The 23,496-nt window shown below is 44.8% G+C and overlaps 1 protein-coding gene across 7 annotated transcripts; it reads left to right on the top strand.

Moving 5' to 3' along the window:
* The first annotated feature begins 6,689 nt into the window (after nt 1–6,689).
* Znf23 (zinc finger protein 23) lies at nt 6,690–19,182 on the top strand. Of its 7 annotated transcripts, none has more exons than XM_085681735.2 (6): nt 6,690–6,978; nt 9,284–9,344; nt 10,040–10,072; nt 10,255–10,378; nt 10,879–10,986; nt 14,887–19,182. In XM_085681735.2, the coding sequence occupies exons 2-6, from the start codon at nt 9,312–9,314 to the stop codon at nt 16,644–16,646; spliced, it is 2,058 nt and encodes a 685-aa protein (XP_085537861.1). In that variant the 5' UTR covers nt 6,690–6,978; nt 9,284–9,311; the 3' UTR covers nt 16,647–19,182. The 7 variants fall into 7 exon arrangements, with proteins under 7 accessions (XP_085537861.1, XP_048293231.1, XP_085537860.1 ...); XM_048437274.3 differs by having other exon boundaries at nt 10,252–10,378; XM_085681734.2 differs by having other exon boundaries at nt 9,284–9,471.
* Nucleotides 19,183–23,496: the final 4,314 nt, after the last annotated feature.

Below are 23,496 nucleotides of genomic sequence, written 5' to 3'. Positions count from 1 at the left end.
AGAATATGCAGAGGAAACAAGTCCCAGAGTCATTGTCAATGACTTTTTAGAAAGACTTCGGGCCAGCCACATTCAGAGAATTCAGCCTCCTCCAGAGAATCTGGTTGGATCAAGCGCTCCTTCAGTCCCAGTCAACTGGCCTTGGTGAACTTTCATTAGATCAGTCGCCTTGTATCAGTGGGTGATCGCTCCCCTTGCGGTTCTGATTTCCTTTTTCATGTTCTTCCTCCTTCTGCTCCTCCTTGGACCTTGGGGGGCTCAGTCCGGTGCTCCAATGTGGGTCTCCGTCTGCATCGCCATCCATCGCCGGATGAAGGTTCCCTCTGATCTTGCCCTCCCTGCTCACGTTCTTCTTCCTTCTGCTTCTCGGTTGGACCTAGGGAGTTAAGTCCAGTGTTCCAACGTGGGTCCCCGTCTCTATCTCCATCCATTGCCAGATGAAGGATCTCTCTGGGAAGAGCTCTGATGCGGGAGAATTGTCTGTATTCTGTCAATCATATTTTAATAAAACGCTGATTGGCCAGGCAGGCAGTATAGGTGGGAAAACCAGACAGGAAGTAGAGGTGATGCAATGAGAACAGGAGAATTCTGGGAAGCAGGGAGGTTCCTCTGCCACTCCTGCGCAGACCACCGAAGAGGCAGCATGTGACTTGACCAGCTGAGAAAGGTACGGAGCCATTATGGCTAACATAGATGAGAATAATGGGTTAATATAAGTTATAAGAGTTAACAAGAAGCCTGACCTAATGGGCCAATCAGTTTATAACCTTATGGTGTCCCGTCTGTGATTTTTTGGGGGGTTTGCCAGCTGGGGGGTACCGGGCGGGACGGAAACCCCAACAAGCCGGCCCCCTCATGTTACAGAGCTCCTCAGCAGTGCAACAGCTAGAATTATTTTCTTGTTCTAATGCATATGCTTTTAAAATCCTCTCGTATGGGCTGGAAAGGTGGCTTCATGGTTAAGACACAGACTGCGCTCGCAGAAGACCTGAACTCATTTCTGAGCACCGTGTTAGGTGGCTCACGACTGCCTGTAACTCCAGCAACAGGAGGATCCAATCAGGGCCTCTGCCCCCAACAGGCACTTGTATTCACGTGCACATACCCCACCCCATACACACATAATAAAATAACAAATATAAAGTCACCCTCGGTGGCTGGAAAGATGGCTCGGTAGGGAAAGGTGCTTGCCACCTAACCCGACCACCTGAGTCCTACCCCCAGAATCTATGTGGTGGAATAAACCTACACTTGAGAGCTGCTAATGGGCAGAGGGCACCACACATCTAGTCTTGTACACATCACTGACAACATTGTGTCCTTGCCAGTTGGTTTCTAGACTGCTGATTGGTGACTCTCTTCTCCCTTGGGACCATTTTCAGAGAGAGACCGCCTCCATCTTTTCTACATCTCCTATCCTGTAGGTTGTCCTTCCCCATGCCGGATTATTCCTTTTGTAAGATTTTGTTTGCAGGGTTCCCCAGATGGCTTCTCTGTGGCAGGCTGTGGCTTCCATTCTCTTCTCCCCACCTGTTTCCTGACCTTGGGTTTTAGTCTGTAATCCAGGGTTCTTAGATATCACTATGCACCTGGGGGGCTCTGAGCAAATTCCTGTCTAACAAGTGTATAACAGGTGTTGCCACTGTTCTCGGTGGTACCTGGGGGGCACAGTTTAAGAACAACTGTTTTAGTGAGTGTTGATTCTCTCAAGATCTATCTATATCAAATCTATAACTATAGCTATATATTGAACTGAAATCGAGTCTGTTTACAGAGAGCAGTCCATATTTGTCTCTGCCAGTTAGTCTACATGAACTAAAAAGAACCAGTTTGTCGGGAAGGTGAATGGGATGGCAGATCTGCTATGCTACATCCTCCAAGCCCAAGATATTGCTGGGATGAGTGGTTAGTGAGGAAGCGAAGTGCCACTTGTGTCGGAGGGCAGAAGGATGCCTTTTAACAACGAAGTCTGAGTAGGGACCCAGATGCTAATGGATTTGGGATGTTAAGGATAAGAAAGTGTTACTATTTAAAAAGCATATGGCTTGTTTGGCAGAATTTATTATACATTGTCATGAGGTATAAAGAGAGACTATTTAAGACCCTATCCAACAGCATCTGTGAGATTCTAGAAGCATCCTTTTTCAGGAAGACTCAGGAAGCAGAATGTACTGCTCCAGTCCCATAGGTAGCGAGTGCCCTCTGCTGGGCGTCCTTAAATACAGGCAGCATGGCTCTTAATTTCTGTGTCACATGGAGGGTCTGGTGCAAGCTGATTAGGACCAATGTTGACTGAAATGCATGCTTTGTGGGCTGAGGTATGAGGCAGAGTGAGCCTGGGGGTGGTGGTGGTGGATGAACACTTGGAGCAGCAAAGTGGGAGCAGGGGAGTGCTGAGATGGCACTTGTGAATCAGTATCTAAACAGATGGAGGCTGGTTGTCCCCTTGTAAGCTCAACAGTGAAAGGCTGGAATGGCATTTACAGAATCAAAGAGGTTCCGTTCTCGAAGGCAAACTGATGAGAAGGCTTGATCTGAAGTGACAATACAGTATTTTTGTGTGTGTGCAGACTCTTTGGGTGTCGAGCGAAGTTTCAAATGTTTGGTTGAGAAACAGTTGTTTAATGACTAATGATCAGCTTTGATCAACGATAATAAGCAACCCTTTAGCAAGAAGGAGAAGTATGAGCTCAGACCAGAGTCTCAAATGCCTTGGCCATTCCTCTTTCAGACTGGTGTTTGCTAGCCTGACTGCCCTCTCGGAATTTTTTTCTCTACCACGACCTGCCTTCTAAGGTTCTGAACTCATTCGCTTACCCTCAAAGGAAGATTGATTAATATCAGACTAGTAGGTAGCTTGAATGCTGAAACTAGCTAACTTAGCATTGTAGACACAATGGTTTTAATTGTGTTGCAATGTGTGCTGGCTAATTTTTTGTAAAACTAGAGCTACCTGGAAGGAGGGAACCTCAATTGAGAAATGCCTCCACAAGATTAGGCTGTAGGCAAGCCTGTAGGGCATTTTCTTAATTAGTAATTGATGGGGGATGCCTAGTTCATGGTGGGTTGGGCTATCCCTGGACAGGTGGTCTTAGGTTCTATTAGAAAACAGGCTGAGCAAGTCATGATGAGCAAGTCGGTAAGCAGCACCCTTGCACGGCCTCTGCATTAGCGCCTACCTCCAGGCTCCTGCCCTGTTTGAGTACCTGTTATTACTTCTTTTAGGGATGAATAGAGATGTGGAAGTGTAAGCCAGATAAACCCGTTCCTCCCACAAGTTGTTTTTGGTCACAGTATTTCCTCACAGCAATAGTAACCATAACTAAGGAAAAAAATGCCAGTTTTCAGGAATACAGAAATCATTTTGTGGGCTGTCATTTGTCTCCAGTATTAGAACGAGGAGGGGACTCTGTTATCTTGGTGTGACCAAGTGCTCTGTGTTCTGCCCTTTCCACACAGGCAGAATCAAAACAGTAGTTTCTCAGCATGTCTGATGTGGTCACATGCTTTGTGACTTTGTGTCTGTCCTAACACTGTTAGGAATAAGAGTCCCATGATTATTTATTGGACCATATTTTCTTAATTGCAAAACCCAGTAACAGGTGTGTGACCTGTTCATTCGAGTCCAGTATTGATATGCTTCTGTGCTCTCCGAATTCTTTTCTATTTATCCTAGTGATCATTGTTGAAGGGACTGTAGCCTGCCCAAGCATGGCAAACATAGCTCTGGCAGGCCTTGCCCTCCTCTCCCATTCCCTCTGCCTTTCTAAAAAAAAAAAAACCATTAGATTACATTACTAAAGCTAGCCAGCAAGGTCTATTCCTATTTGGCCACTTCCTCCTTCTGAGCTGACTACCAAGGTCTAACTATCAAGGTTCTGAAGTCCAGCAATCAAACCCCCCTATGGCTCATTTAATTAACATGCCCAATAAAGATTAAACACCTCATCCTAACACAGGGGTTCCCCTTCAACCTTTATAATCACCATTTTCCTATGGGCCATGTTTTGTCTCCTCTCTACCCAGAGGCAGTCTTTGTCCCAGACAGATACCCTTTCCCCTTGTCCCTTGTTCCTTTCCTCTTCTCCCTCATTCTCTAGCCTTGTCTCTTATTCTCTCCCCTTTGTCTCTTGAGGACAACTACATCTCCTTTGTGCTGTGAACTTCGTCTAGGGTCCAAGCACTTCTTTCTTACAGCTCTGCTTTCTGAGCCCAGGAAGAAAGAGGAACCAGCATTTACTGCCAAGATCAGTGCACACCATTCTGGCCCATCACAGACACCAGTTTCCCGTCTGAATGAGAGAAGTCACATAGAGTGCCCACTCTGGAAAACAGTGAAAACGGAAGTCACTGCAGTCCTTGGTAGCACAGCAACAAAAGATTTCCAGCAGTTGGGGCTGGGGGTTTGGGGTCAGGTTAACGGATGTTTCTTATTTCTCTCTTTCCTGCTTGGCTTTGTCTCTAGTTAAGGATAATGGTGTTAAAAATACACATACACACGTACAGGTACAGGTACAGGTATATGCACAGATATATAGGTATACGTAATCCCTGCTTCTTGGAACTACCAGAGAAGACACACAGTTAAGTAGACTATCAGCACTAACCGGGTAAAAATGTGACCAGTGCTAAGAAGTACAGGGTGTTAGACTGGCATATATGTGGCGGTCCTATCTTATTTTGGGTGGTTAGGGAAGGTTCACTTTCGATGAGAAAAATGGAATTTCAGCTGACATTTCCTGTAAGAACCATGATGAAGGGTAGGGGTAAGGGAAGGGAAGAACGCTCTAGAATGCTGCTCATTTAGAGAACAGTGTTGAGCAAGTGCCAGAAGAGAAAAGAAAATGGGTGTGAGGAGAGCCTGGAGAGGTGGGTGTGGCCAGTCATCACCTTGAAGCACCGCAGTGTGGTCAGGCAAGCTGGAATGAAGAAATAACTGCGTTATCAGAGTCAGAAAGGGGGATTTTTTAATCATTGAGAATTTCATACAAACATGTAATGTGTTTTGATCAATTCACCCTCATTCGCTCCCCTCCAACACCTTCCCTCCCTACTCCTTTCCCTTCAACTTCGTGTATTCATTTTAAAACTAACCGAGTCCTCTTAGTGCTGCCAACACTGGAGCATGGGTAGCTTCTCGGGGATCACATCCCTGTCCCTAGAGAAAACCAACTTCCCTTCCACCGGCAGCCATCAATTCCCAACACCTCCTCCACGAGAGGTGGGATTTTTCGAGCATCTACAGGAAGGAGAATTTCTTGAGAGAGTCCAACTCCATGGCTACCCTCCCCCAGGGTTCCTTCAGGGACTTTATGTGGGTTTTTTTTTTTCTAACATTTGTTGGTTATGGTGGGCTTGCGTTGTGCATGGAGGTCAGAGTGCCACAGAGAACGCCATGAAGGACAGCCTTGCCTACAGGGGAAGATCTCAGACTTACAAACAGGCTCCTGGTCTAGGAGGAGCCTGAATCTAGGACTTACACAGTGCATGTTCACACAGTTTTAACATGTAGTAATTCTAGGATTCTATCTAACCACAGAATAATGAAGAGAAAGACTATCCTGGGTTTCACTCAGAACTTTTGTCCAAAGCATTCAACATTTTAGGTCACACTTTTGTGATTTTCGAAAACACTAGGAAAAGACAGCGGCTCTGTGTGGCTGTGACATTCAAATTCTACGTATGACAATGGCAAATATGTATGTTATTAGATCAAAGTAGTATTGTTATTATAAATTATATTCATGTTTCCTTAAATAATTTGTGGATCTCTAGGTAATGATGTGGAGAGGCCAAAATGTTGCAGGTGCAGAGGCTAATTATCTTCTTTTGGGCTAGCTTTAGAATCCGAATATTCCTTGCTTGTCATTATCAGAACTAACATCCTGCGCCAAACAGATTCAACACCCTTTGGTATCTAGCACCAGGCCACTTAGCCCAGAACAAAGCCCACCAACCCCAAAGCCCAGATAACATTATCAGATAGCATCATCTGGCCCCCATCTTGCTGTAGCCACCTTTCTGATGTGAGCACTAATGTATTTTAAACTTGCTTTGATTTAGGACTTTGTTCTGTAAAACTATGAAACGGCTTCCACTTTGGAACATGGAATTGAAGTAACCTAAATCTGTGCTCCTGGGTATGATCGCTCCAGTTTGGGTCCAGAATAAACAGTCTCCTCTTCCCTTTAAGGTGAGAGTTGTTTCCTTGTGAGGACAGTAGGTAGTTAGGAACTTCATGCTAAGGACAAAGTGGATATTGTATTATTTACACTGGTGATTGAATCCAGAGGGACAGACAAGCATTGTACCACAGAGCTACATCTTCAGTCTCAGCTTCCAGAACAGCTGCGACGAAAGCCCAGCAGGCTCGCATGACATTACGTAACATTTATTTTTAAAGTGGACCGTGGTTCCTCCAGCCTGTGACGCACTGCACTGGCACAGTCCACCTGCTGGCACCTGCAACTTCACCAAGACCACAAGCCGGGGCAGCCTTTCTCGGGGAGGGGGGGTGTTCAGGTCCCCAGGAGTAACGTCCGCAGGCGTCAGACCCCACCGACAGACCCTGAGCAAGGACTCGAGCACCAGGGGACAGAGGGGGAACCGCAGAGTACGGGCGGGGTACCCCCGAGAGGGAGGGCAACCCTCCTGGAGGGGCGGGACTGGTCGGTGACGCACTTCCGGTCGCGCCGCGGACCGTGCTGCGCAGGTGAGTGCGGCGTCGCTGCGGTGAGCGGTGTCCTGGCGGTCCTCGCGCAGGGTCTCCGGCAGCCAGCCTTGCGGCCCCCCACCAGCTCTCGGCGCCCACCGTGGCGAGTCCCGTGTGGCGGCCGCACACCAAGTCCAGAGCGCTTAGCAGGTGGCCGGCCGGAGAGGCTGTCACTGCAGCCAGAGGGTGACCGCGTTGCGGGGGCGAAGCGTCTCGAGGCGACATCGCCAGTCTTCGGACGCGCTGCGGCCCTACAGGCGCCCCAGGTGTGTACATCGTGTCCCCGGGCTCCGGACAGGGTGAGGGGCTCAGGGACCCCTTCCCAGCCGCTGCTGACAGAGGGCTTGAGGCCTGGTGTGCTGCATGGACGTCAGGCCCCAAAGGTAACGCGGCCCACACACGCACACACGATTACGACATCGCTAGAATACACACAGAGTAATTTCAGAATTGCAATTTCATACCCCGTAGTCGACAGTACGGCCTTTGGATGGCTGCAGGTCTCTTTGGTCGTAGCCTTACTTACTGTTGTCAAAACACTATTTTCCCAAGGGGTGTGTGTGTGTGTGTGTGTGTTAGAGAGAGAGAAAGAAAAAGAGTGAGTGTTTTAAGAAAAAATAAAACGCTCACCTATGAGCAGCCAATTAAGGAAGAGTTTGGGTCTTTACTGCTGCATCCATCCGGACCCTCCCACCCTTAGAGGTAAGGACTCTTGAATTCTGTGTTAATCACAGCCTGTTGCTAATATTCACTAATATGTAAACAATTTAACCTTTTTCGGTTTTTGAGCATCTTAGTGTATAGTCACCTGGTACTTGGTTAATTTCTAAATTCAGTAGCATATTACCTGCTGGATAATATTCAGATATAAAAAAACACACAAATTTGTAATTTTCAATGGTCAGGGAGGTTGTTTTCAGGCTGGTTATATATAAAAACAGTACTCATGGTGAATATTTTGTCCGTATCTCCTATATCTGAGACTAGTCATAGGGATACATTTTAAGTTGTTTTTCTCTGAGCATTTCATACACGTATACAATGCATTTTGTTCATTTTCACTCCTGCCCTCACCATCTTCTGGGCACATAGCATACATTTTTAAAATTAGATGTGGTATTGAATTCTTCAAACACCATAATATCGAGATTGACCTCGTATTAATAGAGTTGACTTGTTGTCTTCAAATTGAATTACATATTTTACATTGTAGAGTAAGTTTTCTTTCTAAATACCAAAGGATGTGAAGAAAAGATGGACATTGATACCATGCACCAAAAAACCAAAACTCTAAAAAAAAAGATAAATAAATAAATAAAAACTGTAAAGAACGAGGTAATGGATCTGGTCATTTAAACATACAATACTAAAACTGGAGCTTATTAGGAGGGTAAGTGTGAGCAGCACCATTATATTCTAAATAATTATTACATCAGAGACAAATCAGAGTCACGGAGCTCTAAAGTAGAAATTAAAATGCGCAACATGACAACCACTGAGTCCTCTTGGTTGAATAGAGAGGCTCTCCTAGGCCAAATTAGTTTATTAATTAATAAACCAATACAAGGTTACCTTATCAGGCTTGGCCCTCGACAGGTTCTGTCTTGCAGAGTCTCTGAGGAGCCTTGGAATCTCAAGGATGCCCTTCTAGGGCTGATGGGAAAAGCACTTACCCGTCAAATTCTGTCCCCTGTCGATCAAGGGCGGCCTCACTGATGATTCCTTGCCTGCAGTTCAGGGCCCAGCAGGTGACTCACACAGAATGTGGGAGAAACCCTAGGGCAGGAATGGGGCATATATGATATAGCTCCTGGTGTAGGTTGGTTACAGCCTTGTGAAGCTGGTCTCTGCCCAGGAGAACTGCAGAAAGCCTCCATTTGGCATATCTGTGGTGCAAAAGTGGACAGTTCAGATTGAGACCTGAGAGGCAGCCTGCTACCTCACTTCTAGTGCAGCTTTCTCAAGGTTAATTTATTAGGCCATGCAGGAAGCCAGTCCAGTGAGACCTGCCCGCACAAAATCCTTAGCCCAGGCTGGCCTCAAACTGATCTTCCTGCCTCTAGCTCCTGTGTGCTGGGATTATGGGTGTGAACCATCGCTTCTGGCAAGCGTTAGGATTCTTGACACTTAAGAATGAGAGCACCGATGGGAGGTAGAGGAGCAGCTGTCCCCCTTCTGGGTGGCATCTTCCTGCAGCCTGTCTCCCAGACCCCGTGTGCATGCTGTACGCAGCTGGCCTTTTCTTACATGTGATTGTGAATGATGCTTGGTTACGGAAGGAGAAGTGAGTTAGACTTGATAATGTTGTTTCTTGAGCCTTATTGTCAGTTCCTGGCCTGTTGGTCTTCAGGCTCTGCCTAAGTTTTGTAAACCCTCTTTTATCTGAGGCTTCGAAGACCTGCCAGATCAGAGGCTTCTTGGCAGCCAAAGCATCGGTGTCCTGGGAAGGAGACTGGGCACTTGAGTCAGCAAGAGGATCTGGATACAGCTGCCTGTACCTCAGGTCTTAGTTGTGCTCCTGATTGGGGTGGCTTGCCTCACATCCCATCCCAACTCTCTGCTTCTCCTCAGCTCCAGCCCTTGAGAGGGAGACCAGGTGATGGCAGCCATGATCCCATCAGTTTGGCCCCAGGTGAGCTGTGGGCCCCTCATCCCTTCCTCTGGGCAGTTGAGATTGAGAACTGAGAAGAATGCTGGTGAGACTTGGAATAAAACCTGCTTCTGCGTGCCAAACTGGATCTTGTGGGAAAGGTGGACAGGCAAGTGGCAGAGACTGGGGCAGCGACCAATGAAGATAGCAGGAAAGTAAACCTAGCAGATGGGAGTCAAACAAGGGTCTCTGTGCCACTGCACATGCGCACCCTGGCAGAGGCCATGGAAACCACCCACGTGGTGCTCTGTGCATGAATATGCATGGAGGAGTTGCAGAGGTTTGGGGTAATTAATAGCTTGGGTGGAAAAAGAACAGCTGCAGGTGAATGAGAAGGATAAGGAAGATGATGGAAAGTGGGAACAAGGAAGAAAAAGACAGGGACCTGGGGGCCCTTGGTTGGGGGTTGTCTATCTGGAGAGCTAGGTGGCAACTGGGAAAGAAGCCTTTTGTCAGGCAGGGGACATCTGTTTTACCTTATGAGGATGAGGATAATGAGGGGAGCTGGGGCTTGAGGTAAGCCACAGGGGAGCATGACCTCACAGGGAAGCACTGGGAACTGCAGCTGCCTCCAGCAGCCTGCCAGAGAGCAGCATTGCAGCACCTGCCAGAGAGGGAGTGGCTGAGAGCAGCATTGCTGTAGTGGAATTTGCTCATGGAAATTCTTTTTCTTTCAGCCCAGTGTGAAAACGGCATGCGGTTTCTCTGCTGTAAGAGAAGGCGGATATTTCGTAGTTTACTTTCCTGGTGTTTTCCCTCCACTTTCCTTTGTTACTAATTTTTTTCTCTTCACAAGCCCCCTCCCCAAGCCCTTATTTTGCCCTCTGCCCCTCACTTAGGGCCTGAGCCATGGAATTGGCCCTAGGGCAGCAAGAACCTGTTGTTTCAGAAGTTGGTGACCTTTGAGGATGTGGCTGTGTACTTCACCCAGACGGAATGGGATAGTCTGTCCCCTGAACAGAGGGCGCTGTACAGGGATGTGATGCTGGAGAACTATAGGAACTTGGCCTCCATGGGTAAGGCCTCTCTCCCTGGGACCCGGACTGCCATTTTGGGTTTCCTGACTTTTTTTTTCCTCAGGTGGCAGGTGGGGACCTGGTCATCCTTTATGAGTGGGCTTTTTCTAATCTCCTTATGTATAGCCTGCTGGAAGAGCAAATCCCAAGCTGTTATGGGACTTTGCTGAGACCAGTGCATGCTTTTGAATTACCATAAAGAACCTGTGCATGGACATGCTGTGAAAACTAGAAACTGCTGTTCTGCAGAGGCCTCCTCAGATTGCCCTGGCCTTGCTTGTCTTGAGTCTTTTAAAAGAATCTCAAGGCCAAGATCAAGAAGTGGTATCCCCTTTGGGCAGACACTCAGTTTTCTCTGCGTGTGGACCCTGGCTCACAGTCTGACCCTTCTGAGAGATCTCACTTCCTCCCCTTTGCTCAGCCATCTCAGGAGACGTTAGGGATGTACCTGTGAGAGAGTTTTCACATCTCTTCTGTTTGTTTTTTTTCCCCAAAATCAGGATTTCTACTTTTCAAACCTGCTGTGATCTCACAGCTAGAGGAAGAAAAGGATCTGGAGAGCCTGTCTCAGCTGGCCACTGGCGCAGACTCCCAGGGCCTCTGGACTGGTAAGCAAGGCACAGATCGCCCAACAACATGAATGTGTGCCGCATTTATCCATTATGGCAATGCATTTTTCTCAACTGCCATATTCTACCTCTGACCCCACCATTTTCAAACAAGACTATGGATTTGGTGATGGGGGCAGGGATCTAGCATTGCCCCTGAAAGTGGAGGATGTAGCCTTTACAGCTTTTTACAAGGAGGCAGAAGTAGCTACGAGCTTTTCCCGTGGTCTCATCCAATCTCTGTTTGTGAGGAAACTTTCTTTCTCGTTACATGGCTGAGCAGGTCAGTTGTTTGATGTCTCTACAGTCTAGTGACCTCATCTCTGAAAATGTGATAATGAAAGGGGGCAGTGGGCTCAGGACTAAATGTGGTAACAGATATCAAGGGTCTAGCTTAGTTAAATTATAATTATCTATACATCGAGAGTATAAATAAAAAGTGTCCCCTGTCTATGCTTCTTGAGTGTTGATGTGTAAGTGATTATTTGGGGCTCTTACAATTACACAGACTGTCAGTAGGTCTTGGGCCCAGCCAAGTGTCTGCATTTATAGTCATACTGTGAGGTCCTTAATCAAAGGTGCTTGGTTCTCATACTGTAGGCAGCCATTAGTCTCATTTGTCTGGATGAAGATGATACAGGTTCTGGGTGGGCAGAGGGGTGAGGACTCCGTTGGAAGCTAAACTTTAAAACACAAATCAAAGGCTTTTCTCATAATAACCCAGTGATTTTTGCAGAAGTCTTACTTGCTGGACCTTAGATCTTTTCTGCAAGCGAAGCTGGAAAATATGATTTTGGTGGACAAATCAGTACTTCAAAAAATTAAATTGAAGGTATATTGGTAAAGATAAAATAATCACTAGATATTAATATCTGCCATACTGTAGGATCTGAAAGGTCACGAATAAAAGTTGGTAAAGAACTAATAATGAGTTGTTGAGCTATATGAAATGTACAAATGTAGCTGGGCAATGGTGGCACACACCTTTAATTCCAGCACTCAGGAGGCAGAAACAGGCAGATCTCTGAGTTCAACCTGGTCTACAGAGCAAGTTCCAGAACATTCAGGGCTACACAGAAAAACCCTGTCTTGAAAAACAAAACAAAAACAGAGAAAAAAAAGAACAAAATACCAAACCAATCAACCAAACAAAAACCAAAATAAAAAAGAAAAATGGTACAAATATTAATCAATTTAAAAAGTATCTGTCCTCAGGAGAAACCAAAGACAAACATATCACAATAATGAAAGAAGGTTGGGAGTCCAGTGCAGCAGAACATTCTTAGAATGCTTGAGGCACTGGGTTTGCTCTTCACAGTGGGGAAGTCGTAATAGTGAGAGATGACTCACCTATCAGGAAACCTAGTTCTATCAAATGTCAGTGAGGAAGCAAAACAGGGATATGACATTTGGAGCTGGAAGAATTCAGTGTGAATTGGGAGTCTTTATAGAAGAGAAGTTGGCACTTGATAACCTGGATATTGTTTTCTAGAGGTAGACTTGGAAAGTCGTCAGACTCAAAGGTACCTTGATGTACTTGAGTATCAAGATTGTGGGAACAACCTCAGTTTTCAGGACAGAGAGCGTTACTAAGTTGAGGTACTTCTGCAGGCAGAAAGAGTACTTAGTAATGTAGCTGTTAGATTTTTGTAGTCTTTAACTGAATTTTTAAGTTTCTAGTACTACAGGTGTCTTTGTTGGTTTGAACTATTGGAACAGAACACCATAGATTAGATGATCTATAGACAATGTAATGTATGTCTTCTGTATGGCTTAGCTTGGGCTGCTATAGCAGAATACTATGGGCCATTTATAAAAACATAAATCCATTCTTCCAATTTAGGAGTTGGACATTTAAGAAAATGAAGGTACAGGCAGATTCTGTTTAACAAAGGCTTGCTACCTAATTAACAGGCTTCTCTCTGTCTTCTTGCTGTGTCTTCACATGGTGGAAGGAGGAGAATGTCACCAGGTCTCCTCGAGCACAGCCATCCCATCTGTGAGGGCTTTGCCGAAGGTGCTCCCTCCTAATAACGATTACTTGTTTGAAATTAGGGATTTTACAGGTGAATGCTAGGGATGGAAAGCAGCAAACTTTGAATCTATAGCAACAGATAAACATGTTTTAATTTTGAAAAGGCTCATATTGTTTTAAAGTCCTTTCTAAAGGAACTCAGGTTTCTTATGTTGTTGAGAATAATTATAATGAAGTGTTAAGGTGAGGATATAGTTTGTTATTTTATTTTTATTTATTCTTCTCTCATATAATACATCCTGACCACAGCCTCTCCTCCCTCCACTTCTCTTTCCTCCAACCCCCTCTCTCCCCCAGATCCAATGCTCCTCTATCTCTCTTCAGAAAAGAGCAGGCAACTGAACGTGGCTTAACAAGATGCAGTAAGACTAGACGCAAACCCTCATATGAAGGCTAGGTGAGGCTACACAGGAGGAAAGAGCCCCAAATGCAGACAAAAGAGTCAGGGATACTCCCACCACCGCCGTTAGGAGTCCCACAAAAACCTCAAGCTAAACAACCACAGCTACGAGCCCTGCCTAGTTGATTCTGTGGGCCATGCTCTGCTGGTGTCCTTGATCCCTCTGGCTTCTACAACCCTTCCTCCTCCTCTTCCTTGTGGTTCCAGAATATCATTAGGAATCATTTCGTTGACTTCTGGGGGAGTATAGTCTTGTGTGGTTCTCTGCAGGTCGCTGAACCGTCCGGCTTCCAGTTCCTGACCATCTTGTTGGGTATGGGCTCCTCTCTTGGCTTTGGCCTCAAGTTAAACCAGTCATTGACTGTCCACTCCCTACATTCTGAGACATCATTGCTTCAGCACATCTCGCAGGCAGGACAGGTGTGGGTAGAAGGTTTTGTGGCTGGGTTTGTGTCCCAGTCCTACCGCTGGGATCCCTGCCTGACTACAGAAGATGGGAGGACATTATTTTATGTGTTTGGAAAAAATGAGAAATGAAAAAATAAAGGAAACTATTTGGGGAGAAATGGAGAGGTCATTATTGTAAAAATTGTGGTTATATACAAAATAATGTTTTCGGGTTGATGGAAGGAAAAGTTTGTGTAGCGGAATTTTAGAAGAGATGGGAGGAGATGTCAAGTAGATCTTAGAGCTTTTCTGAAGCAGAGGATAAACATGAAAGAACAGGCTAGAGTGAAGTTCTGCGGAGAAAACACAGCTCTTGCACCTTCTCTGTTGATGGTCTTCCTGCAGTCTATCATTTAGGTCCTCTACCTCTTCAGTGATTATTTTGCTTTTATTGATAAGGAACTTGGTCCATAGGGACAACCAAGAAGGAACTCTAGAATGTAGGAAAGCATGAGACAATGGAAAGATACTGTCTATAGACAAGACCTAGAATTTTCTTCCTTTGCTATCACTTTTAACCTTTCTGCTATAGATGTTGCCTTTTGTAGTGGCCTTGCCTTAGGAGAATGTGGCTGGGGATGATTTTTGATTGACTTGGTCTCATGTAGCTGAACTTTTCCCAAAGTTTCCTGACAGAGATACATGTTCTTGTCTACTCTTCTCATTTTTCATTACACAATTGGAATCTCTTTTGTTTATAATTTTTTATTTTATTTTAAATTATTTTTCATGCTCTACACATCTGGATCTATTTCCTTTTTTTTATCCATGACAGTTATACCTTCTGGATGAACCTTAGGCTATTTGACTTAGTTTAGTGATTTTTAAAGAACCTCCTCAGCAGGGCATGGTGATGTTCACATGTAATTCTAGTATCTGTGAAGTGGATGCAGCAGAATCAATAGTTCAAAGCCAGCCCGACAACATAATGAGACCCTATATATATAATGAATAACTTTGTATTTTCTTCAAGCACAGTTCTATATGACATCTTTTAATTTTCTGCTTCTTTTGGTAGACTATACTGCTGTCCAGACTGGCGATAATTTGACAGAAGAAGTATCTGAAGGAAAAAAGAGTACAGCATTTGCGCTTCAGAAGGACTTTTTCCAGAAAACAAACCTTTCCAAAACTTGTGTTGTAGACCAGCGACAGGAAGTCCAGTTAAGGGGTAGTGTGACAGAGAATATCAGTGCCACTGATGGACAAGTTAAGACCAGTTCCATGGGAGGGCATTTCTGTAGCCAGATTCCAGATGTGCCCCAGAATCATACCAGCTCCACTGGAGAGCAATACTCTGATACCAGACTTACTAAGAATGGAGAAATTCCTACAGAGGAGAGACCTTTGAATCAGAAAGAATTAGCAGAAACCTCTCAAGGTAGCTCTCAAGTTAGTCAGCATCTAGAAGGCAGCACCGTGGAGAAGCCTTATCAGTGTACAGAATGTGGCAAAGCCTTCAGTGTTAAAGCAAAATTTGTTTGGCATCAAAGACTTCATAATGGAGAGAAACCTTTCAAGTGTGTAGAGTGTGGGAAATGCTTCAGCTATAGTTCACACTATATCACACACCAGACAATCCACAGTGGAGAAAAGCCTTATCAGTGTAAGGTGTGTGGAAAAGCCTTCAGTGTTAATGGGAGCCTAGTTAGACACCAGAGGATACATACAGGAGAGAAGCCCTATCAGTGCCAGGAGTGTGGAACTGGCTTCGGCTGCAGTTCTGCATACATCACACACCAGAGAACCCACACTGGGGAGAAGCCTTACGAGTGTAGCGACTGTGGGAAAGCCTTCAACGTGAATGCAAAGTTAATTCAGCATCAAAGGATTCATACTGGAGAGAAGCCTTATGAGTGTGATGTGTGTGGGAAAGGCTTCAGGTGCAGCACCCAGCTTAGGCAGCATCAGAGTATACACACTGGAGAAAAGCCACATCGGTGCAGTGAGTGTGGAAAAGGCTTCACTAAAAACGCAAAACTCATTCAGCATCAGAGAGTCCACACAGGTGAGAAACCCTATGAGTGCAGTGAATGTGGAAAGACTTTTAGTGCTAAAGGGAAGTTAATCCAGCACCAAAGAATCCACACGGGTGAGAGACCTTATGAATGTAATGAATGTGGGAAGTCCTTTCGGTGTAACTCCCAGCTTCGGCAGCATCTGAGAATCCATACTGGGGAGAAGCCATATAAGTGCAATGAATGTGGAAAGGCCTTCAATGTTAATGCAAAACTCATGCAGCATCGGCGAACTCACACAGGGGAGAAACCTTTTGAGTGTAATGAATGTGGGAAGTGCTTTACTTCTAAAAGAAACCTACTTGATCATCAGCGAACCCATACTGGAGAAAAGCCGTATCAGTGTAAGGAATGTGGCAAAGCTTTCAGTATCAATGCCAAGTTAACAAGGCATCAACAAATACATACCAGGGAGAAACCTTTCAAGTGCATGGAATGCGAGAAGGCATTCAGCTGCAGTTCTGACTATATTGTGCACCAGAGAATCCACACTGGAGAGAAACCCTTCCAGTGCAGTGAGTGTGGGAAAGCCTTCCATGTCAACGCTCACTTAATTAGACACCAGAGGAGCCATACTGGGGAAAAGCCTTTCCGATGTGTTGAGTGTGGCAAAGGCTTCAGCCTTAGTTCTGACTGTATCATACACCAGACTGTGCATACTTGGAAGAAGCCTTATGTGTGTAATATATGTGGGAAAACTTTCAGGTTTAGTTTCCAACTTAGTCAGCATCAAGATGTTCATAGTGAAGAAAAATCCTAACAGATGAAGAAAACAGCAACAATCAACCAACCAAAATACTCCTGTGTTTAATAGGGAATGGATCATGGCTCATCAATTATTACTTGGAAGAAAACCATCAGAGGGAATGACTATGACAGTCTTCATTTGGAAACTTTTTTTTCTGTTTTACTCTATTTTTAATCAAGATTTATATGAGCAGCTGAAAGTTAAATCTAAAATAACTTAGTTTTATATCAGTAATCAGTCAGGAAATACAATGAAAGAAAACATCCTATCCAGCAGCATTAGGAAAAGTAGATTTTCTAGGAATAATTATTTTGTGGGACTAGAGGAAATTAAGTATTTTCCACTGAGGAAAACCAAAGGAAACAGGCAAAAGGGGTGGAGACAAATCAATTTCTTTCTGCTTTTTGACAATAAGAGTGCACACTTCCCTTAAAAAGGGTGGGGTAAACATTTTAAAAAAAAGTGATAGAAGCCTTAAAAATATCAGATTCCGGGGCTGGAGAGATGGTTCATCAGTTAAGAGCACCAGCTGCTTTTCCAAAGGTCCTGAGTTCAATTCCCAGCACCCACATGGCGGCTCACAACCATCTCTAGTAGGATCTGATGCCCTCTTCTGGCCTGCAGGCACACATACAGAGCACTCAGACATAAAATATAAATAAAAATATTTTAAAAAAAAATCAGATCCAAAGTAGAGATGAACGATAAAAAAAAAGCTGGCAAATGACTCATTCAAAAATAAACCCATGTGTTTTGTTGTAAATAATTCCAAATAAGTTTGAAATGTAAAGCATACACACAAAACTGGGAACACCTTGTAAAACTTGTGATATAATGTGTAATATCTAGCATTCAGCTTTTAACAAAAGATACCTTAAAAATCAACAGTGGTATTAATAGGCCGTGCTTCAAAATCATGTGTTCTAAAGAAGTGCTCTGCTTTAGTAGTACCCCAAGGAGTAAAAATTAGTGAAGATATTTTTTGCATGTCACATTGAATATATGATATGCATATCCCCCCAATACTATGCAGCCCTCTGATTATATATGCTATATTTGCTATAGATGCCTGTCATACAAGCATAAAATAGATTTAACAAAATAGCATGTTAGAGTTCCTATTTTGTAGTGTCTGAACTCTACAAACATGGCTATATCCTGAAGGTATGTATCTGCTCTGGATTTCAACTCTTTGTGGTCTTGGGTTCCATGAAAATATTGGAATTCTCATGATACTCTTGAAGTCTCTTACCCATTTTTTTTTAATCTAAGCCATTAATAAGATCATTTAAGCTGCCAAGAAGCCAAGAAACAGTTATTTCTCCATTTTGTCAACTGTTAATGGGTAGCAAAGGAAATGTTTTTTTTTTTTCTCAAAACACCCTTACTACCCAATATCCGGGTTTCCACACCAGTTTGGTTGTCTGCAGACACCAACTGGATGGCTTCCAATTTATATCAGTTTACACACTACTCGTAATACACATCCTACTGGTGAAATGAGCTCAGTCTGAGAAGACTGCCTCTCCCTCCTGCATCTTCAGACACTAGTGATGAGTCCTACATTTCTGATTTGGTTACAAATTGAACCCCGCCAGGTTCAGCAATTTGCTGTAGTAGCTCACAGAGACAATTTACAGTTACCATTTACTCTACAGACTATGAGAATGTCACATGAACTGCCACATGAAGAGATCCTTAGAGCAAGATCCACAGGGTTCTCATGTGCAGGTGCTTTTGCCCACATGGAGTTGGGAGTGCCTCATCCTGCTGAGCCCCATTGTTAGGGCTTTTATGGCAATTCCAGTATGTACTCATGATTGATGAAGTCCTTGACTGGTAGGAAGTTTCTCCTTTCAGAAGTCAACAGAGTTTGCTGAAAGTTCCAACTCTCTTAGCACATGGTCGGCTCCTTTGGCAACTAGTCCCAGTCCTAGAGCTAGCTAGAAGTCTCGCAATAAGTCAGCTTGACATAAAGCAATGACTTCAAGAGACTTACCTTAGGAGTAACAGAAGAGGGCCCCTCTCAGACCAACTAGAAAACCAAAGGTTTTAGAAGCTCTTGTGCTAGAAACTGGAGAGAGATCAAACAAGCAGAAACCCATTTACTTGGTTCATATTCCCCTATGCCCTTTTGGGAATTCTTGGTGGATGTTTGTCTTTAGTTCAGCAGTAAGCAGGATAAAATGGAGACCCAGCAACATGAAAGCTATCAGTTCTGTGAACACAGACAAACATTAGGCAATGCAGGATGTCAGTGTTTTTCTTCCATACAGTAGTTCTTTGCAAAATGTCTTCATCTTAAAGTTCTGGAATGCCTAGTGAGATGGCTCAGCAGGTAAAGGCCAAGCCTGACCCAAATTTCAATCTCTAGAACCCATGTGGTAGAAAGAACAGAACTCACGCACACAAGTTTTTCTCTGGTCTCTGTGCATGCATAAAAACAATTAAAATTTAAAAACTGAAATACCTATAGTGAAATTAAGCATTTTGATTGTTTGAAGTGTGCAGTTTGTGTTTACAAATAAATCTAGCAAATTCAAAAGTTGTTGAGACTTGTTTTCTATAATGAGAGAGAATATATATATATATATATATATATATATATATATATATATTTTTTTTTTTTTTCTGAGACTGCGGTTAGCCCGAGGAAGTACCTGGGTTTAAATATCAGAGAGTTTGAGGAAAATCATGTTTTAGTGGGATACTTACTCCTTAATTTGGACTATAATTAGGATTATAAGAAAATAAAGATGACATTCAAAATACTCTTAAGATATATAAGACTTAGGTAAAACAATCCAGACAATTTTAGATAGCAGTGCAGACCTGGCCTTCACTAAGCTGAAGTAGCTTGACAGGTTTTGGACTTTTGGGAGCAGGTTTTTACAGGGAAGAGAACAGTGGAAAAAGCAATACCCAACTTTCTATGATCTTGTGAAATTTTTTGAGGAAGCTTAGTCCTAGTATTTCTTGCTTACACTGCACAATAAAAATGTACTTTGCACCGGGTGGTGGTAGCATACACCTTTAGTCCCAGCACTCAGAAAACTGAGGCAGTAACAGGCAGATCTCTGTGAGCTCAAGGCCAACCTGGTCTACAGAGCAAGTTGCAGGATGGCCAGGGCTACACAGAAAAATCCTGTCTTGAAAAATAAGCAAAAATGTACTTTGTACAGTTACTCTGGGGAAGAGCTGAAAGTTTGAGTTGAGATGCAACATCTAATGTCTTAGATAACGAATGTTTCAGACCAAGCCTCTGTTCTCATTGGTGTAAAAAAAATCCATGTTGGTAAGTATAACATCATGAAAACATCTTTGTGTAGGATGAAGTGGGGGCAGACAGCATTCATAATAGGTTCTCTTGTTTGGGTGTGGATCTTTCCAAGGGAATTCATGTTGTACTCAGTGTCTTAGTTACTGTTCTATTGCGGTGAGGAGACACCACGACTAAGGTAACTTTTATAAATTGAAGCCTTACTAACAGTTGTGTACTGTGTTAGTCCATTATGGTGGGGAGTGTGGCAGCATGCATGCGTGCAGGTATGGTGCTGGTCAAATAATTTCAGTAATGCTTTCAGGCATTATATCCTGATTGCAGACAGACACTGAACCTGGAATGGGCCTTTGAAACCTCAAAGCCCAGCCCCAGTGACACACTTGGTATAACAAAGACACAGCTAATCTTTCTCAAGCAGTTCACCAGCTGTAGACTGAGCTTGCAACTACGTGAGCCAACAGGGCCCATTGTTACTCTAATCAGGATAACCAGCATTAAGAAATTGTGTGGCATGTGACATTGACAGCCTATTTAAATGAAGTAGAGAGCCCTTGAGACAAAATGGCATGCTGGAGAAAGACAGCCTGGTGCTGCAGTCACTGTAGAATGGAGCAGGCTTGTGAGTCCACATGCGACCCCTGCCTGGGGCGTGTGTGTGAGGAGGTGCAACAAATACAACTGTGAAGAATTCTGGAGACTCCAGCCAGGATTGTCACGTGGATTTCTGTTCCTGCCAGCAGCTGGAGAAAACCAGGGGTCCTAGGAAACGTCCCTTGTGCCTTGCTGGACTGGCTTCCTACCTGTGAAGAGAATGGTTCAATGCAGTTCTGAGCAGACACAGTGGGTATGCTTTAGGTACAAGGCTCACTCTCTGCCTCAATCCAGAGCCACCAAGGGCAGTAGTATGCCTCCCTAACTTCCTCTGCCCCAAGTAGGTTACCTTGCCTGCTCATCTAAAGAGAGAGTTCTAACCGTGGGCAAGCTTCCAGCACATTCAAATACATGCATAGAAGGCCCACACTCAAACATCTATATGGGTAGGTGTGGGGACAAAACACACATGACTAATAGGGAAGGTATGTCCCGTGTGCTTTCTGTCTCACCTACAGTCACCTATCTGCACAGCACAGTCTGTTCTCACACACCTGCACAAACAACCATAACACCCTCACAGATGGAGGACTTGTCCAGTACATGCTTGCACACATGCCCACAGGAGGGGACGGAGGGGACACTTCCAATAGAGGCAGCCTCCTCTCTTCTGTGCTGAGATCTCATCTTAGCTATGGCTACTATTGCAGTGAAGAAGCACTATGACCAAAAGCAATTTGGGGAAGGAAAGGACTTCCAGGTCACAGTCCTTCACTGAGGGAAGTCGGGACAGGAACTCAAACAGGGCAGGACCCCAGAGACATGGAGGGGTGCTGCTTACTGGCTTGCTCAGTCTGCTTTCTTATGACCACCACCCTAGGAGTGGCACCACCCACAATAGACTTGGTTCTCCTACATCAATCACTAATTAAGAAAATGCCCTACAGGCTTGCCTACAGCCTGGTCATATGGAGGCATTTTCTCAGTTGAGGCTCCCTCCTCTCAGACAACTCTAGCTTGTGTCAAGTTGTCATAGAACTAGCCAGGATAGATCTATGAAACAGTGCAGCTGGTAAGGATAGAGACTAAGTCCCATTGGCCTCTTATGGTCCAGGGCCCAGCTCAGGAGAGGATAACCCAATCTGGTCTTTAGTCAGCTTGCTTTCAGATAGAGATAAAGCTGTGGACTACCTTGGACTAGTTTATACGTCACACACAGTAGTTTCTCTAGAGTATTGAATTTCCCAGCAATGAGCCTTGCCCACAGTACCTAGTCATGATCTTCTCCTTTGCCCCTGCCCTGCTCGATCAGCTACCACCTATCTTGACCCCAGGCTCAAGCCACATGGGAGCTGCCCACTCCCGGAGGCACAGCTATTGGCGAACCTACTTCTAGAAGATTGCTATTTTGCTTTTGTTGATAGAGAATCCAAAGAATGACCCCACTGAAAGAGCCACAGTTCATTATTGTTGCTCTGTCTTTAATTCAGTGTCCTTTGGGAGGCTACAAATAGTTCATGACTGTCTTCTGATAGAATCCCCCAGATTCTCCATTGCGGGATGGATGGATCAGGGCTGTGGGAGGATGTGATTCTAATTGGTCATCTGTCCCCAACACTAAGGGTTGGACTCCTGGTACACTGACTTGCCTACAGATGCTGCCCTTGCTCACTTGCTTCCTGGGGCCCCTTCTGCAGCATGCCCAATGTAGGCAAGAGCTGGAAGGCAGGGTCTGAAGGGGCCCTCAGGCACTGGGGGCCCAGGACAACTCAGGTAATTCACCAGTCTCTACCTTTCCCCACTGAGGATTTTATGGGGTTGTAGCAAAAAGATTGTAAGGGATTGTTTCTTCGTCTCATACTGTGGTTTGAGCCCTGACCAATGGTAGTAAAGACAGGGGCTGCGTCTGGTCTTACCTTTGTAAGAAAATTTCCCAGAAAATTAGTGTCTGTTTTATTCTTGAGTAGGCAGACAGGCGGACATTCAGACAGAAACAGGGGTGTGTGTGTGTGGGGTGATCCAGCTGAAAGGCAAGGTTCCAAGAGCATAAGCCCCAATAGACACCCATATCTAGCTGTAGAAAGACGGTCAAAGGCAGGTAGCTGTTCTAGAAAGCAGGTTGGTGGTTGTCACCAGGAACTGCCATCATGTAGGCACTATCTCCAGGCAGACTGTGTGGCACCCCCCCCACACACACGTTAGCTTCAAGTTTGTAGGGCTGTGAAAAGATTGAGTCCCAGCTGGTTTGAGACAGTCAAATTAAATTTATCCCATAGGAGAGTCAGAGGACAGTTGGGGGCAATACTTAAAAATTCACAAAAGCATTCTTTTGCCTATGTGCTGCTTTTTGGATATCGTATTTCTTTGTACACAGCTGAGGTCGGAGGAGTGTATCCCTATCTCCGGGTTCTGTTTTGTCATGTGCAAAATGGGGTGGTAGTAGAACCTACTTCCCAAGTGTGGTGGTGAAGATTATCTGCTGCACAGTTAGGTGTGCACACAGATGTGTACACATGTGTGTGTGTGCTCATGCAAGGTCAAGCTCCAAGTCTCTCTCCCATTGACATAAAGGTGTGCACATAGGCTCTGCCACTGACAGTGTCCTCCACAGATCCCCACATACACAGACTCCCAGGAGCACACATAACACACACCGCAGTCCCAAAGCCTGCCTGTTCTGGTCTTAGAACTTCAGCCACCAATATTGGCCAGGAGTGCTGCCTCGAGCACTTCAAACAAGCCATCCCTATCAGCTGGTGACAAGGAATAGGACCTTAGTGGAGTGTCTCAGTGATGCCACTGTGTAAAATGGCCCTGAGTCCTGGCGCTCCTGGGAGCTGGCCATGGATAGAGGCAAGCCCTGCCCCTTCTATCATGCCTTGGAGAGAGAAAGGAGCAGGACCCTTCCTTCCCTTCGCCACTTGTGCTGACGGAGTAGTTTCAGACCATACACCATGAGACCCAGAGGGGCTGTAAGCCATGGGTTCA

This window comes from Myodes glareolus, chromosome 22, assembly GCF_982192425.1.
Source record: "Myodes glareolus chromosome 22, mMyoGla1.1, whole genome shotgun sequence".
Taxonomy (NCBI): Eukaryota; Metazoa; Chordata; class Mammalia; order Rodentia; family Cricetidae; genus Myodes; species Myodes glareolus.
The sequence above is the reverse complement of the archived record's forward strand: the minus strand, read 5'-3'. Positions and strand labels throughout refer to the sequence as shown.

Coding starts and splice junctions, on each gene's coding strand:
- Znf23 (XM_048437273.3), top strand. CDS start 9,403: ATGCTGGTGAGACTTGGAATAAAACCTGCTTCTGCGTGCCAAACTGGA. Junction 9,472..10,039: donor CTTGTGGGAAAGGTGGACAG/GCAAGTGGCAGA, acceptor TTTTTCTTTCAG/CCCAGTGTGAAAACGGCATG. Junction 10,073..10,251: donor CGGCATGCGGTTTCTCTGCT/GTAAGAGAAGGC, acceptor CTGTTGTTTCAG/AAGTTGGTGACCTTTGAGGA.